The 16,897-nt window shown below is 37.3% G+C and overlaps 1 protein-coding gene across 2 annotated transcripts in view; it reads left to right on the top strand.

Annotated features, from left to right (window-relative positions):
* LOC129725581 (mucin-2-like) overlaps positions 1–16,897 on the top strand; it is a 151,265-nt gene that overhangs the window by 26,756 nt on the left and 107,612 nt on the right. Inside the window, exon 1 of one of the 2 annotated variants that reach the window (XM_055681581.1) lies at positions 2,375–2,449. The exons of the other annotated variant lie outside the window; for it this stretch is intronic. Within the exon in view, the coding sequence (XP_055537556.1) occupies positions 2,375–2,449 (75 nt within the window). Of the gene's footprint in view, positions 1–2,374; positions 2,450–16,897 lie in introns of those variants that run through there. 2 annotated transcript variants of the gene reach the window in all.

Raw genomic sequence — 16,897 nt, 5'->3', positions numbered from 1 at the left:
TTCCACACTGTATCTTTCGTAACAACAAAGTGAGTAATGCGTCCGATCCTATTTGAAAATAATTCTCCTCGGTTAAGCCGATTATCACACCACTGAATTGGCTGTAAAATGTGCTTGAAGGAAATGCACCATATCTGTACGTTAGGATAGTCTCATAAGTTTCTCCGCAGCCGGCCGTTCGAATGCCTTTGGCGGACGTGATCAATGAAAATTATAACCAAGCTCACCTGATTATGGCCTCAGCCGAGCATAACGCCGGAAAACAAGTACAGTTTTGCAGGCCACCAAATAATCGTCATATAATCGACGTGTAATAAGATAGCAAACGTTTACACAAATTGTCGAACTCGAGCTCGATCTCGTTCGGACAGGAGAACCCATAAAAACAAGGAACTTCGAACCGAGCTCGGTGTCCCGCTAGCCGACGAAGAAGTGCTCGTAAAAAGTAATGAACCTCGTCAGCCTCTCACAACATGTGAAAGAAACCCCCCCCCCCCACCCTCAGGAAAGCAAATGAAAAAGTGCGGTTTTCCTCATTTTGGTCGCGTCAATAAAAATAAATCCTAAAATAATTGACATTTACCTTCTCAAAGTTGTCATCGACGCCGTTGCCGATCGTATTGTTCGCTCTAACTGCGACGGGTTGATGTCATGGGAATTCAGTTCGAAAAAGAAAAATACGAAAACCGGGAAGAACGAAAAGGTTGTTGTCGGTTATACAGTCGACAACGAATGCTGATCGTTGTGACAAACATGGCTTCAGAATGGTCCACACAGTTACCCCGGCAACTGGCTTGATGCAGTTGTTTCATTAGGTACTTAGGCCACCGACCTAGCCGATCGAGGACGACGACGAGGAGCATTAGAGCAGTATGCAAATTGATGACTTGATGTTGATGATTATTATTTTTCATGGTTGTGTCTTTGCCATGGCTTTCGTGGCGCCCTTTGGAGGCGAATGATTTCATTTAAACAATGTTGAAGTCAAGTAGAGATTTTACTGCGGGCAGAGTACTTAGTTAATGGGTTTACCATTCGAGCCCCATGGAGAGAACCCACGGGACCAGTTTGTGCACCGTGCAACCAACCTAACGTTGGCAATAACCTATTGGAGTTATTTGTGTTGTGATATTTCAATGCAACATTTCTCATCGCAGTTTCGCCGACTGAAAATGTGGAACATGAAAAAAGTAGCTTTTTTTAAGAAGACGATCATTCTGACGATCATTCTTTCTTATCGTCATTTTGAATATTTTCGTTGTTCTTAGCTTTTTAACATTTCATATTTGGAATATAATCTAAAATCTGCTTAAGCATCATAAAAATGCAGAAACCATAAAAGCTGTGATTATCTCCTAGAATAGCTATCGTGTGCTCCTTCAGAAGCTTTATAGCATTCGGAAGAATAGTATTTTTTTTCTATTTTTCAAGTTGAATAATTTTACAATTTAATCACAGATAACAGACATCCAAGCTAGAACAAAAAACTCCAGAAATCGCGTGTAAGATTTCGAATTCCTACACGTTTGGAGTACTAACGACTTCTTTCTGCAAATTGCTACTTTAACCATTTTAGTTATGACAGCGCTGAATTTTAGTCAAAGCTGCCAGACGCATGAAAATTCTCACAGATTAACACTGATTTTGTGAAGTATGAGTATTTTTTTAATCAACACTAAAACAAACAAATTAATACCAAATATAAACTGGGATTGAGGAAATTGTCGATTTTGTCCAAATTACGACTGCTCAAAATTTCTACATCAAAACACGGCAACCCTTCATATTGCGATAATATCGATAACAGCTGGAAAACTATCGATTTGATCAAATCATTTACTACTAAGGGTTCTTAGCGCTCCCATACTGCGTATTGAGACATGCTAAAAAACTGTTGCATCTTTTTACACATGAAGCGAAATCACTTTGGATGTCTGTTATCTGTGATTTAATTGAATGATTTTTGACAACTGCACAGAATCTAAAATTCTTGTTCGATTCCATCTTTTAACGTTCAATCTAGCACAACGGATTCACAACCGTTACTAGGTCAGCAGTAGTGGGCATCCATTTTTTTGGTGTCACTGTCGAACTGTAAACCGCTTCCAAATAAAATTCGGTTACCATCATTATTACTCCCATGGTCTAATGGTTTCGGTCGGTGACTTCTGTGGCATACTAATGGCAAGTTTGAGATTCCAGCGCCAATGTTTACCTTTGCCTATTACACTAAATTAATTTTCCCTCTCTCCCTTGCTTTTTCAGGTGCGTGCCAAGCCAACTCAATTGGTTCATATGGTAAGGTCTAATTTGCATATCGAACTAAATCAGAGCCGAACGGTGGTTATTGATGCATTTTGCGGTACCGTCATTCATGAAAATAAAATCTATGCAACGAACGGCCAGCCAGCCAGCGTGCACGGATTGGCGAGTTTTCCTGCGCCCAAAGGTAATTTATCAATTTTCTCCCATCGGCCCGTATCTAATTGAATTGTAAATCATTTGTAAACCCGTGTATCGAATGCGGTGATATAATATTGGCAGCCGGGCGCCATTTAGCAAACGTTTTTTTTTTTAAATGCACCTCCCCTGGTAAAAACTTCCAGAAGGTATTAATCATGATAGCAACAGCGAACGGCAGAGAACTGTCCTAGCTATTAAATATGGCTGCTCGATGGGTGACAACTTGCGATCTGGAATGCTGCTCAGGTGAAAAGTCCAAATGCTTTGCACTCTCGCGTGTATTTATATAGGAAATGTGCCACGAGTTCCACCTAACCGAAGGAGCCAACTTTCGATTTTAAGTACCTAAGAATTACTTATTCCTTCGGCTCAGCTCAGCAGTCAAACCACGGGTTATAGCGCTTGCTGCTCGCTGGGGGATTTTATGAATTTGTTATGTTCGTTGAACACACTTGCTGGAAGCCGCTAGTGTACTACAATCTGCATGGATTACCGTGCTGGATTTGTACCATTAGCGAACTTTATGATCTTTTGTTGCGAATAGGGCAAAATTTGCGTAATAGGTTAGGGATGATGTTTTTTTGTGTGTAGATTTTGATTGCTCGTTGAGGTTGTTTGAAGAGATTAGTCTTGAAAATGCTGAAGTAGAACCTACTTTTCATATTTGATTTGTTGGTCTTTTCCATTCTGTGGTAACACGTTAGCTGGCACGTTTGCTAAGTCGAACTTTTTCAGCCTAAAAGTTTATTTTAATTTCAGATCCCAAATCACATAGTTAGATGTGATTAGTATTTTCAACCCCTTCTTCTCCCTTACGCTGGTTAAATCGTTGGTTTTTGGTCGAAAAAAAAAACACGGACTTCAAATAAGTGGTACTGATATTTGCTACACACAGTAACAGTTTAGAATGTATGTTGAAATTAAATCTACAGAAAATTGCTGTTGCTTGTTGTGTTTTTTAGCCTTGATTATCTTTTCAAATTTCAGCATATTGCAATTTGTTTATATTTTTTATGTTGATTGTAACGTTTCTATAAACAAAATTGCGTATTTATTTTCCAAAAAAGCGGCAGCGGTTTGTTTGATTGGTATGATGTCTTTGACAAAGTGGTAAACAGCAATTTTGTCCTTGCTGAAGTCACTATACCGAACAAACAAACGATTTTAGCTCAAAAATACTTTTATCATTATTAGGCATTCGGCTCAGGAAACACTCCCAAAGTTAGAAACCCGTTAGAACACAGAACTTTTTCTGACATATAAAGCAGATTTACTGAGCCCAGTGCCTATTATTGTCAAAATATTTTAGGGCCGTTTATTTGATCGGTGTAGCGTCTTCGGAAAAGTTGTAGAAAGTAATTTTTTCCTCTTAAAAAAAAATACAAATATTTAAAAGAAAAAAATAATATTTTGAAAATCTACTATTTTTTATTTTTCATTTCTGCAAGTTCGTTCAAAGTATCAATGTTTGGTATTGTGTAGTTGTCTCAGAAAAAAAAAAGATTTAATTTTTTTTTTAAATACTAGCTGATACCTAACTTGCGTTGCTACGCCACATAATTTGGGACGCCAATCGCATATCTTTCGAATTACCATGTTTATGAGGCTGTACATTTTCTGCACAAAAATCAGGTTTCCTGAATCCCGTTTCTAGAAAATTTCAGTTTCTTTCAAAACTCTAACAAAAACCTTTGGGAAAAAGTAATATGCAATAATGTTAAAAACCTGACGGAACCTTCTCATATCAAATTTATTATTTTGGCCAGGAATAGCTGAAGCATTGTCCTAATTACTAATCAAGCAACACGTGCTAATGGTCTCAAGTGTCGAACGTGAATAACTTAGAGATTTAATTATCGCAGTTTTCAGTTCAAAATAATTTGAGAGTTTTTGTTGTTTTACAAATAAAAAAGGTTTTCATTCATTCTAAAATCTACCTCGATCCAGTTCTGATTCCTGGGAATTTCTGAGAAAATTTTAATCGAAGCACGTTTGGCAGCTGTGATTTGAATTCTTTTTAATTTATGTGCATTGATGTTAGGGATATGTTATGTCTTTGTAATCAAAGTGACACGTCATAAGAAAGTCTCAGATAGATTCGTTATGGCGCAAAGTCCCGTCTCCGGCCCGAAAACTTTTGTATATAAATACGGCTATCGTCGAGATCGTTTCAAGTTTACAGGATACAAATTTACTCTCTTATTTGTCAAAATTTTTAATAAACCCAAAACATAAAAAAAGGATAACAAAACAATCAGCGACTGCAAAGCCTACAGACATCTCGGCAGGAAAAAATACTACTGAAATCTGGAAAAAAAGGAAATTAGATATGGCATACAATGGTTCACAGAAACACAAAATAATCACCCTAATCACGAACAAAACACAGTATATAAGAACCGAATAATTGAATGATACCGTAGCATTGAAAATGATATAAATGATTATTTTATAATTAGATCTAAAACTTGGAGGGATTTAGTACCATTTCATGTTTAGAAATGATTTCCCTACGTTGATCATTTTTTCCTTAAAAAGGGGGAAATGTAGGACATAATATCTAAGTACTACTAATTGAAAACAGAGCAGCTGTTTCGTCTAGATCCCGGGACGTGGATAATAACAACTAAGTTCAACTGCCCACGAACCGCCAACGATGAAACGTTCCTGGTTCTGCCACGACCGTTCCCAAATTATCAGAATTCAACAGTAGGGGGAATAGGGGCATAATGAGCACCCTAACTTGGTTGCTGATTTAAGCATGGAAAACCGACAAAAATTTTAAGCTGTCTTCAGTGCAAAACTTGAACTAACTATTTTTAAATAAAGGTACACTATTCACAAATTGAAAAGTTTATCGTATAATGGTGAAAAACACAAATTAGATTCATGCATCAAAAACTAAAAATCAGTCGATGTGTGGGGCACAATGAGCACCCCACTGGGGCATATCTTGAACCTGTGTAGAAGTACAACAACCGTGATACTTGGCGGCTTGTTTCGTGAATGTCTCGTCGCGCCTTATGGTGGCCAATTCTGCCAGCAGTCCCTTTTTCTGACCGATTCGGTCTTAAAGATTTTCTAAAATATGTTCGCACCATCACTGTAAACAAACACTGCTTATGGAAACAGACAAACTCACAAGTCTACTGAGATGAATTTCACGTAAGTTTATGTGGCAAGGTGTGCTCATTTCACCCCACCTAAAGGTGACCATTTCGCCCCTATCGCATTAGTTAAAGTTAACATGAGATTTTAACACTAATTATAGCTTAAAATCAAAATCTTCTTATAGCTTAAAATCAAAAATTATAGCTTAAAATCAAATTCTTCAATGAGGGTGAAATTCGGAGTACGACCCATACGTCATATTGATGTGTCTACATACTTGATTGAGCCATTTAAACGACTGTAGGAACTTATTTTGTAGTGCGCAATAATAATAATTTTTCCAACATTCGGGAACCAAGTTGATTTTTTCAAATTATTTCCATATTTTAAACAGACAAATCACTTTTGTTCTACATAAAGAGATACTGTAGTAACTACGGAAGAGTTCCACATACCACATTGTATTAAAAACGTGTAGTTTCGCATAAAAGAGGGGTGCCCATTTCGCCCCGTGTGCTCATTATGCTCCTAATCCCCCTACATGATAGGTTGCCGACCGCCATAAAAGTAAAGCGAAAAGTACGTGTTACCAGGTCCCTCTGATTCTCTGTTTCTATTTTCTCAACATAGCATTTTTAAGAAGCTTTTCAAAAAAGAGTCAAAGTAGCACAAAATGGCATCTTTTGCTCATAGAAACGTCTGTGCAAAGTTTCAGCCAAATCACAAACGACAATTGAAAAAAAAAAATTAAAACTAGGGCTACCAGTGGCACCAGCCTCGTACACCTGCAAAAATAATTTATTGGAAGCAATAAGGTCACCATGCGGCGCTAGCGTACAAGTGATTGATAACGCACTTTTCATTAAAAATTTACACGGAGTTTTCTATCAATGTTGTTCTTGAATGTCGTAGTTGCACTTGTACCTTCACCTCCATTTACTGTAACTGGCGTTGGCGGCACATCGTGAAAATTTATTTAGAGGTGGTTTCGAATATAAGACGTGGTTTTGTGACAACCCAGTCATCTGAGACTTCGTTATATCTTAGTGGCGTAGTTAGGGGAAAGGGGGGGGATAGATAAATGTAGTCAATCTTTATTAATTTTCAAACCGCTTAACCGATTATTGTCCAATTCAGTAATTACAGGTCGTGAAGCAGAGTACATGTTTCAAAAACTTTAAATTATGTCTTTCTCATACAGGATGGAAAAAAGCGGATATGAGGGGTAGCAACTATAAATTTGTTCATTGTAAACTCCTAAACGTCAAACATACACACTTCTAAACACCAAAGATGATCATTGTGTTATTCTGTACAAATACGAATCCCGTAATATAGAATTCTTCTTCTGTATCGTGTAATTTATTCTGCATCTCGGTGGCGTAGTAAAATGGGGGTGGGGATGGGGTGGTAATTACAACAACCTTCATTATTTTATAATCGTCTAATAGTTCATCAATTTGAATTTGTTGTATTGCAAAGAAGAGATCGTTAATTTTTATCTTCATTTGATTCAATTGCAAGGTGTTTTAAGTCTCAAGGGCGTTTTCATTATGTTGGTTTCCAACAGATTATCTTCGTTTTCGCAACAGTGGATTGGGCAATTAGTTACGCATCCATCAATATGCGGAAAAATTGTAATGTTATGACGTGAACTATTAAACTATTAAAAAATGTCGATACATGTTTTGAAATCAGATTTCGACTGATTAGAACTGAAAGAAGGCCAATAAGGGTATTTTCGAAACCCAGGTAATATCTAGAGGCCGGAAATCAACCCAAGATGTCAAGATGACCGATTCTCCGGTTTCTGGAAAACGTTCCAAAATGGTCCAATACCATCCAATATAAATATTTCTTAAGCCAGAACAATGCCGAGACCGGAAATCAAATCTACACGTCATATTGAAATCCAAGATGGTGACATGCGGTTTCAGAAATTATCAAACACCGACTATTATGGTTTATCATTGAACCAAAATGATACTCAGAGACCGAAACGGCTACAAAAAACAGCCGGAAATGACCGAATACCACCCAAAATGGGTACTTCTGGAATCGAGATAGTGCCCAGAGACCTGAAATCTACTCTAGATACTATTTTTAAATCCAAGATGGTGACTTTCGGTTTCCAGAAATCGAAATGATGCACATATGCCAAAAATCGACCCCTGACGACATTTTTCAATCAGAAGTGGCAACTTAAAATTTGGAACTGCAGTGTCGAATTTCAGGAAAATAGCCAAACAGATCATTCCGGAACCACTATCAGAGCCTGGCAAAATCATTTTTAATATACAATTATCATAATTGACCCGTCGCTTTCAATTGAAAAGCTTCTGTATCATTTTCGAGCACTCCGTGAGTCACATGACACCCAGTCGAAAGCTTTTGCTGTGATTCTGACAACTGAAGGGCCTGGAATTGATACAAACGCTTTTCGATTGAAAGCGGAGAATATCACCATTACTCTCACATGACGATTCTTAATTGAAAATGACAATGAGCGCTGACGGAGACAGAAGGCTTCCATACAGTACTTCACGCTTATTTATGAAGGAAATATTGAACGGAACTTGCGTAACGTATCTATTGGATGTCGTTGCCGTTCTAACAACGGCTTGCGGTGTTAGAAAACTACCATCAAACGACGCGATGCGGTGCTAATTTCAATTGAGATGTTGGAGGAAAGGAAAGAGTCTCTCTCTCCGTCACTCTCTCCGTCGATTGAATTAGTCATTAGTTTCATTTGAAACGATCCGATGATCGACCATCATTCAAAGAATTACTGAAAAGGAGCAGTTTACTTCGAATTTATCTCTTGCGATCGTTTTTACATGTAATAATGCAAGCCCTTTAACAAACAGCCTTATGTAGTTATACGTCAAATTTGCAGTCATGGCTTGGCAAACGAAATAATCCCTCAATCAAACTAAAATTAATTACTTTTACGGATACTATTGATTCAGTTGAATCTGAAATATAGACCCCAACCTTTATTTTACTAGGCCTTTTAACCGTTGTGTACTCGACAATTTGAACACACGTAAGTACTCGGCAGGGTATCCGGGTACCTACCAAAATGAAATACATCAAAGTCGCTTTTTACGCGGGGGATACATGCCGCGTAAATTCCGGAATCCGCGTAAAAAAAACCGCGTAAATTCGGGAATCCGCGTAAACAAAAACCTGCGTTAAAAAAAATTCCGCGTAAATTCCGGAATCCGCGTAAAAAAAAACACGTAATTTCTTGAATCCGCGTAAAAAAAACGCGTGAATTCCGGAATCCGCGTCAAAAAAGCCGCGTGAAATAAAACCCGCGTAAAAAAATCGCGTTAAAAGCGACCTTAGTGACTTCTTACTTCGATTTTCAATCTTGACCCGTCAAAAGATTGGAAAATTTGTCTAATTTTAGTATACGGGACCTAAAGAGCCATTGGTCCCCATATGGTTTCCGTAAATCCGGATCTTTGGGACTATGTTCAAGATCGGGAATCTGCTCCGAAATGGCCATTTCAGACAACTTATCAGGTGGACTCACAATGAATGAAAATCAACTCCTGGAGTGATTTCATGAATTTTGATACCAATTTTGTTCGGTTTAAGAGACAATTGTACTGATTCGTCTCACCGGAACATGTTCCCGAAGATCCGGATTTACATTAACCAGATGTGGTCACAGTTTCATGTTGGTCCCGGATTCTGAAAGTAGACAGATTTTCCAATTTTTCGACTGGCCATTATCGAAAATTGGTCAAGAAATGAAAAAGCAAGAAGCATTACATTTCGTGAAATGGTTTATTTCCACTAGTTAGGAGCATTCAGGTGAGTGAGTTGAGATTTTCCTTGTTTTTCAATGCAATAAAGTCTGTGTTATATATTGAGATATAGTTATTCACCACCCTACACAAACAGGTGAAAATAGTTATTAAAATGGCTAGATACCTTTTTTATTTGTAAAACAAAAACACTTCTTAAATTATCTTGAATCGAAAAAATCGATTTCTATTTAAATTTCTTTTCGAGCGTCTTAGTAGAACGGAATTGTTTATTGAGAATAGGTTATGTTTCTATTTAATTCTAATACAAAAAATCGAATACCCTTTAATCGAATACCGTCCGCAGATACGTATTTCGGCTGCTATATGCAACCATCAACAGTCCACATATGCACTGATGATGGTTGCATATAGCAGCCGATATACGTATCTGCGGACGGTATTCGATTAAAGGGTATTCGATTTTTTGTAGTAGAATTCAATGGAAACATAACCTATTCTCAATAATCGATTTCTATTTGTTTACATTTGGCGCCTTAATCCTTTTCCACGTGCTGCTTGATTAAAGATTTACACAATGCTGAATCATCCAAACAAATATGCCAGGATTTCCGAGAAATTTTATTACAAGTGAAAACACATGGTTTCTACCAAATAATGGTTCGGTTATCAATGTTCTCTTTATGTGCATGTAAAGAAATTTAAATTTAAACGCGTGTTTTCACTGCATGGTAATGTCATTATATGTTTAAAATTATGGCACATTTGAGAGATGTATAATTGTCGTCATAGGCTAAGAGGCGAAGCAATGCGGGCCGGGTATCAGCTAGTGTTTTATAAAAATGGAGTTGTATAGCCCCGCGATGTCGCAGTGTAGATTGCAATATCGAGATTTTTTCTAGTGTTTTTTTAGTTTTTATTCATACTAGCAACACTGAGAGGGAGAGATATGCGAAGAGAATATTGTGAGCCAAACGAACTGTCAAAATCTAAGCCGAACGAACAAGAACAGTAACAACACATTGAGAAGTATGGCAATCAGGTTCAATAGGGGACGTGTTTATTTTCATACGTTTTTCTTGTTTTATTGCTAAACGACGAATGACGAATGCTTCAAATAGCATTAACACCTTCACGGTTTTTGCGATGCACTTTATTATTCCCCAGGACTTTCATCGTCACCGCCGATAATACGAGTCGAATGAAAAAATTAGTCAACATAGCGCTCTGAGAAGAGATCTGTCACCTCTGACATGTGAAACCCAGTTGAAAAATGGGAGATTTTTTTCATCGCTTATCTCTCTCTCTCTGAGTATCTTCAAGCTTTTCCTATTCAAACTGGCGTCGGAATAAGATTCATTGCGCAAACGTATTATGCAGTTCTTTGTACTGCACAAAAATCTCGGTAAAAAATTCACGGTGAACCATTTAAAAGCGACAAACTTCGATTATTACTGTGTATATTATCTTGCGAGCTGGGGGGACGAAGGGTAATTCGGCTTTAGGCGAAAACTGATTTGGCGCCCCCCTGCTCGTCATTGTTAAATTTTTGTTATGAGCATTTTTAAAGAAATAGGCAGTCTTTGAGAAGTTGACTTGCCGAACATTCAGATTATTATTATCATTCGAGTTAAATTTTTTCAAATTTTTCGCTCACTCATTCGGCGTCCTTGGATTGACGAGCAGGCGACCGTCTGCTTTGCCTTCGAGGTAATCCGCCCTTGCTTACAAGAATTTACATGGAAGGTAGTGCAAGCCCAACCAAGATAATAGCCAAAAAAGGACTCTGTTCTTCTTGTCGAAATCATTATATATTCGTACGACAGCTAATTGATCACAGTGTTCGTTCTAGTCATTGAAATTGTCGATATAAATCAAGATTTAGGAATCTGAAGCCCATTTTCTTCGACTGATTAAAATGAGTGCCACTGCTTAAGTTGTTTCTTACCCTACTCGAACTATTTTTATTACCTCTTAGCCTCCGTCTTAATGACCTAGTGGTTGAGGAAAGACTTATTCTGAAACTGTGCATATTAATCAACAGCTGTTACTACATCCTGGACGCTCATTTAAAATATAAAAAAATTGCCGCTATTTATTTGTTGATTTAAAACGTCATTATTTGCGCTCAGATGTTAATTAAATATCTAATACTACCTACTTCAAATACCTCTTGACATATAACGTAACTAACAATTTCACATTCAGAATAGCAGAGCAAACGATGGGGTTCGTGTTCGCGTTCGTGTAAATTCACATGTCTCAAATGTCTTTCAGAGTTAAACCTAATGCCCAAATCAATCCTAATCAAGATTTCAACGGATGATTACCAACTTTTGACGGCAGCGTTTTTTGTCTCTATCGAAGACTATTGCGATGAGAATCCTAACCAACATACTTATTAGGTGCCACCGATATTCACGCCCACCTGCTGATAGCTATAATCGAATTTGCTAGCTAGACGCCGCCACATGGACACACGAAAGCACGTCACTCTCGTGGCGTGTGTATTTCTCGTGGTGAGAAAATACAACTTGAAAAAAAAAAAACACTTTCGATATCATTCATTATCTAACATCTGACCGGCGCGTGAAGTTAGCGGAGTGGCGGAGAAAAACACAGAATCTAACAGTCACGTGTGCCTCGTCTGGGCACTGGGGGAGGGGTAAATTAAAGCCTTGTAGATACAGTTGCTGAATTGTACCCTCCGTGTTCCGTTGGGAGACTATCCGCAGCTAGTGGGTCGAGGGGGACAACTACATTATTAGTTAATGTTTAAATTATCAACATCAACGCGCGACGTTCACTCCATCTTTGACTCTGCCGGAGGTGATAAAACTAGCCACACAATAGTCAGCCAAATCATGCAAATGCATTCTAAAATGAGCCTAGTTGAAGTAAGTGGTTAGCGCAGCAACGGATTGCAGATATTTTAGCCAACGTTGGAGCTAGGAAATAGTTGAATGCTATTATTTCATTCCTATTTTTATAACACCAAAAATAGCATGAATGAAAAATTAAATCTAATTTTTTTTTCAACCGCAATTGCGACGTATTCGATTGAAATTTGCGGCCTTTGGGGTTAATTTGTTTACTTTAAATTTTTCGTACCAAACCCAAGCCAGCCTTTCACCGTTTCGGCTGGTCAAGCAGAGGACATTAATCCCACTCGGGGTGTTGTCATTACAGTCAACTAACTTCGCCAAACCTTGTAGTCTCTAATGGACTGGATGAAGTCGCGTCGTTTAGATAGGTAATAATATTTTTTTTTTTGCACAACCGTCCGCGTAGGACCGTAGGAATTAAGAACCATTACGAAGCGTACGTTTTCCGGAACAGTCGTGAGAGGTGTTCTCCTGCCGACTGCTGCTGCTGCTGTTGAATGTTCGCGCGATAAGGTTGACCGAGATTGCGGCATTTTGGACGTGACTGGCCGGATTGATTGGTGCTCTGTCTTGTTTGCGTGGAACGAATGGCTTTTTGAAATTCGAGCTCGTTATTGCGGAATGCTTAGAACGAGTTAATATAATCCGATAAAGCGTGTTTGTGCGACTTTGGCTTCTGCGCTGGAAAGCACAAACCGAGCTGGGTGAGGTGGAAGGTTCGCCGGTGGTATCGCGTATAATAAACGGTTGATAAATTGATTTACGTCTTGACCGCAAACGGTTGACTGTAAGCTAGAAGAGATCTATGGGAGGTCATTAACTCGTACGTGACCATAAATCTGCGCGAAAATTATGAGTTAGAAATGTGTTCGATGGAAATGACTAATTTATTGCAATTGATAGCAATAAAAATGTTTCTTTTTAGTTTGTTTTGTTTTTTAATTGGTTGGCCACTTTGAAAAAAATGGCCTGGTTTCAGCGAGAATTGCTCGTTTATGCTACATGTTGGAAAAAAAAGTATAATATTTTTTGTTAAGTGTCAGCAGTTTCGGTTGCATCAGTTGTAGATAAATTGCCGGCCTTTTTCACAGAGAGCAATATATCCATTCAATTTGACAAAGAGATGAATTTCTGACAAATTTTGGTTTGTGTTATTTTGCAAAAGGTAATCAAATTTGCTAACTCATGTTTTAAAACTATAAACTTGCTTCTGAACAACATTAGATTATTGACTGTTATTGGTCAGATAAATGATGAATATGACATTTTCTGCGAATGAGTGACTGCCAATTTATATAAACAGATAATAAATGTACTGATTTCAAATAACAGACCGAAAGTGTTCAGTTATTTTAATCTCTCACTTTTAAAGTGAATTAAATTGCATGAGTTGTTACAAGCTTCTTGAGTTCTTATTCTTGATAAAGTGTTTAATATTCTATTAAGGAATAAAGTAAAATTTTGTCTGATCTACTTATGAATTATATTCTTATTTAGCTTTATGTTTGCTATTCTAGTTATGAATACTTTGAATGGTGCAATTTGAAGACAATCAGCTAAGCAATAAAAAAACATATAAAATTTTATCGAAGGTATTGCCAGTTGCTTGGACATCAATAAAAATGACATCACATAGAAAGGATAAAATTCGGAGTTTTTAAGTTCTAACTTAAACAACGCAACGAAGAGACGTCTTTTATTTTTCGCGTCCGTGTTTTTACAGGAAAATTATAAATACAAACCGACAACAGAAGTATATACATAAATTTATTAAGCTACATATGCCACTAGTGCCAAGTGTAACAATTTGCTGTGATAATAAGCCAGTGAGCTGTTAAACGTGTTAGTTCAGTGAGTGAGTGGAAGTCGCAGGATTGTGGAAAAGTATAAATTCGAATTGATGTTTGTAATAGAACCCTAGACGGCGCAAATATGGTTTATAAATAAGGCTAAGTATTCTTTCCTGCATATTTCTATTCTATCTTAGATTTCATCGATGAAAATGGAGGATTATTTACATAACGCGTTAATATAGTTAATGGAAGAATTGCTGCGTAATAGTTAGGTGGTATTCAGTAGTTTTAGATATTTTTAGTAACTGATATGCTCCCAGGATTTTCTAAGGAAAACTGGTGATGTTGAAGCTATTGAGTTGGTAAATATCTATAATTCTAATCAGCCCACACAACAGCCTTTGTGATATTTAAAGTTTAATTTCGCGTAACGTAGAGTATCATTTACCAAAAAGGAGAAAAGCTGTTCTTTTTCATATGATCACAAATCCTATCCTGTTATACTCGTAGTGATGCAGTGGAACCCGCGGTCTCTAAACCAAACGAGCATCACCATCCCTTTTCTTCCCAAGTAGTACCGCCTTTTGGTCGTGGCCAGCGTCGTTCTTGGTTAGTTGTAAAAGTATTTCGAACCAGTGAAAATTACACAATGAGAATGTAACGCTGATCCTAGGTCCCAAGCACCATTAGTCTGGTTCATTTTGCAATTCTGTTGGTTTGATCAACCACGGAGTGCAACTGCGGGCAGTCTATCTATGCTTTACTATGCTTTATTTAAGGGATTAAACATAAATAATGCCAGCAAAAAAATAACAAAAATAATTTCAAATTCAGCAGCTTAGACCAGAAAAGCCACAAATGAAATGAATCTAGTCAAAATTTAGCCTAGAAGGGCTAAGAAACGCAACAGGACAAATATATTCTAATTTTTGCTGTAAATGGTTCCGTCTTCCATGTATGATTTTTTGATGTAGTTTGATGCGAAAACAAATTTCCCCGAGTTTGGATATATTTCAACTTAAGCCGCAACAATGGCGCCATTTCGAATTTTTGAGAAATCGGAAATTTTTGATGTTTTTTCGACGCCAAAGCCAAATATCGAAATTTCGAGAGTTTGACCACATATTAGCATCTTCTTACCTACCTTAAAAAAACAGATCTTAAATCGAACAAAAATTGGGCACAAAACGATGATTCTACGAAAACGGTTTTGGTATGGTTTTAATATATTCCACAAAGCAAAATAATATGGAGTATGATAATCATTGATCGTAATGCGCTAATTTCTAAAAGTGGTAGTCAAATTATGTCTTATATTGAGAAAAAAGTCTTAGAAATCGTTTGGCAGGTGTCTGATCTAGGTAAAATGTCAGAAACATGTCGTTTTCCCCTACAATACTAAAATAGGTTTATAACGACGTTAAATTACCTTATTTGAAATCTCTTTAATGTAACATCAAGAGTGTAAGCAACACTAAAAGATACAATAACTAAAAGATACAATAACTTTTTGTGGGAAGGGGATCTCATTTTTGGCCAGGACCGGTCAAAACATAAAAATCTCGCTTCAGCTATGTGACAGAATCATCGCAGGTAAATTCAATGTCTGAAACATTTCAAATTATAACAAAGTATTCTCATGGAACGGTTTTAAAATTTAATTTAATTGAAATAAGATCCCAATTACATAGTTCTTAGATTAAATAGGAATCAGTATTTCAACGGTGGAATTGCAATTACAAACTTAAGACGTTCTGTTTAGACTTACCAATAAAGCAGTGCGAAAATATGTCATACCCTTTCATGGGCAATTTGCATTTTCCGAGCGCATTAGATCCGTTGTAATTATATCCATCCAGAGCTTCGTCCGAGAAAACCATTGGAAGAAATTGAACTATCGACATTCCAGCAGGTTTCTTGCGAGTCAAAAAGTTTACCTTGCGAAATAGTTAGAGGTTTTCATATGTTGCCCGATTGAAATCAGCTGAAAAACTTACATATTCCTCGCGGATGCGATCGTTTTGAGAGACCGAATTCTCGAGTCTCTCGACTTCCTCCGGTTCGACTAAGGGGAACGAAAATCCAGTTACATACGGTGCATTTGAGCCGCGAACTTCGTAAATCTCATCGGAGGATAAAACGTAGTATTTTTCCGGTGTGGTTACTGCAGAGTAGTAAAATGTTAGTGCTTTTGTTAATCGCTGCATAGAAGTAAAAGCACTAAGAATTGTCAGGTGAGTTAACTTATCAATGGGCTCGATACGACATACACGATTTGCGTTTGGTATTATATTTATTTTCCTAAATGGTCCGCGTTCGAATATGGTTCACATCATGTGATGATCCACCGAATACCACGTAGTTGCCAGTTTGCGGAACGACGTAGCACGCCGTTTTGATTGTGCTCGTCATGAATGTTTAAATGTTACAGTTTTGAATGTCCAAATTGAAAACAGAGTGCAATTAAGGTGTTTTTTTGGAGCTTTTTTCTCGTGTAGTTCTGTGTAATAGTATTGTTTATTAGAATTTATGGTGGAATAGATTAATTGATATGTATTCACTGATATGTCGTGTGCAATGAATTTTTGAACGCACTGACTCTCGCATGACAGCAGGTAATAGAAAATTCAATAAAGTTGAGTTTGACATCTGATGACTATTTAGTCAGCCTGAAATAATCATGATTGGTTTGGTCTTATCAATATTTTTAAGACTTTGGATTAGTATGTACATCTACACCTGATGTTTGCACTTAATGTTTTAGATACACCAAGCTTTGCCATTTTTCTATCTTTCCAACAGGATCACACCCTAGGTAATGAGTAGCTCAACTTAGTAATGAGCCAACATGACGCATAGTATGCCT

This window comes from Wyeomyia smithii, chromosome 2 (assembly GCF_029784165.1).
Source record: "Wyeomyia smithii strain HCP4-BCI-WySm-NY-G18 chromosome 2, ASM2978416v1, whole genome shotgun sequence".
Classification (NCBI taxonomy): Eukaryota; Metazoa; Arthropoda; class Insecta; order Diptera; family Culicidae; genus Wyeomyia; species Wyeomyia smithii.
This window is presented reverse-complemented; position numbering and strand designations above follow the sequence as displayed.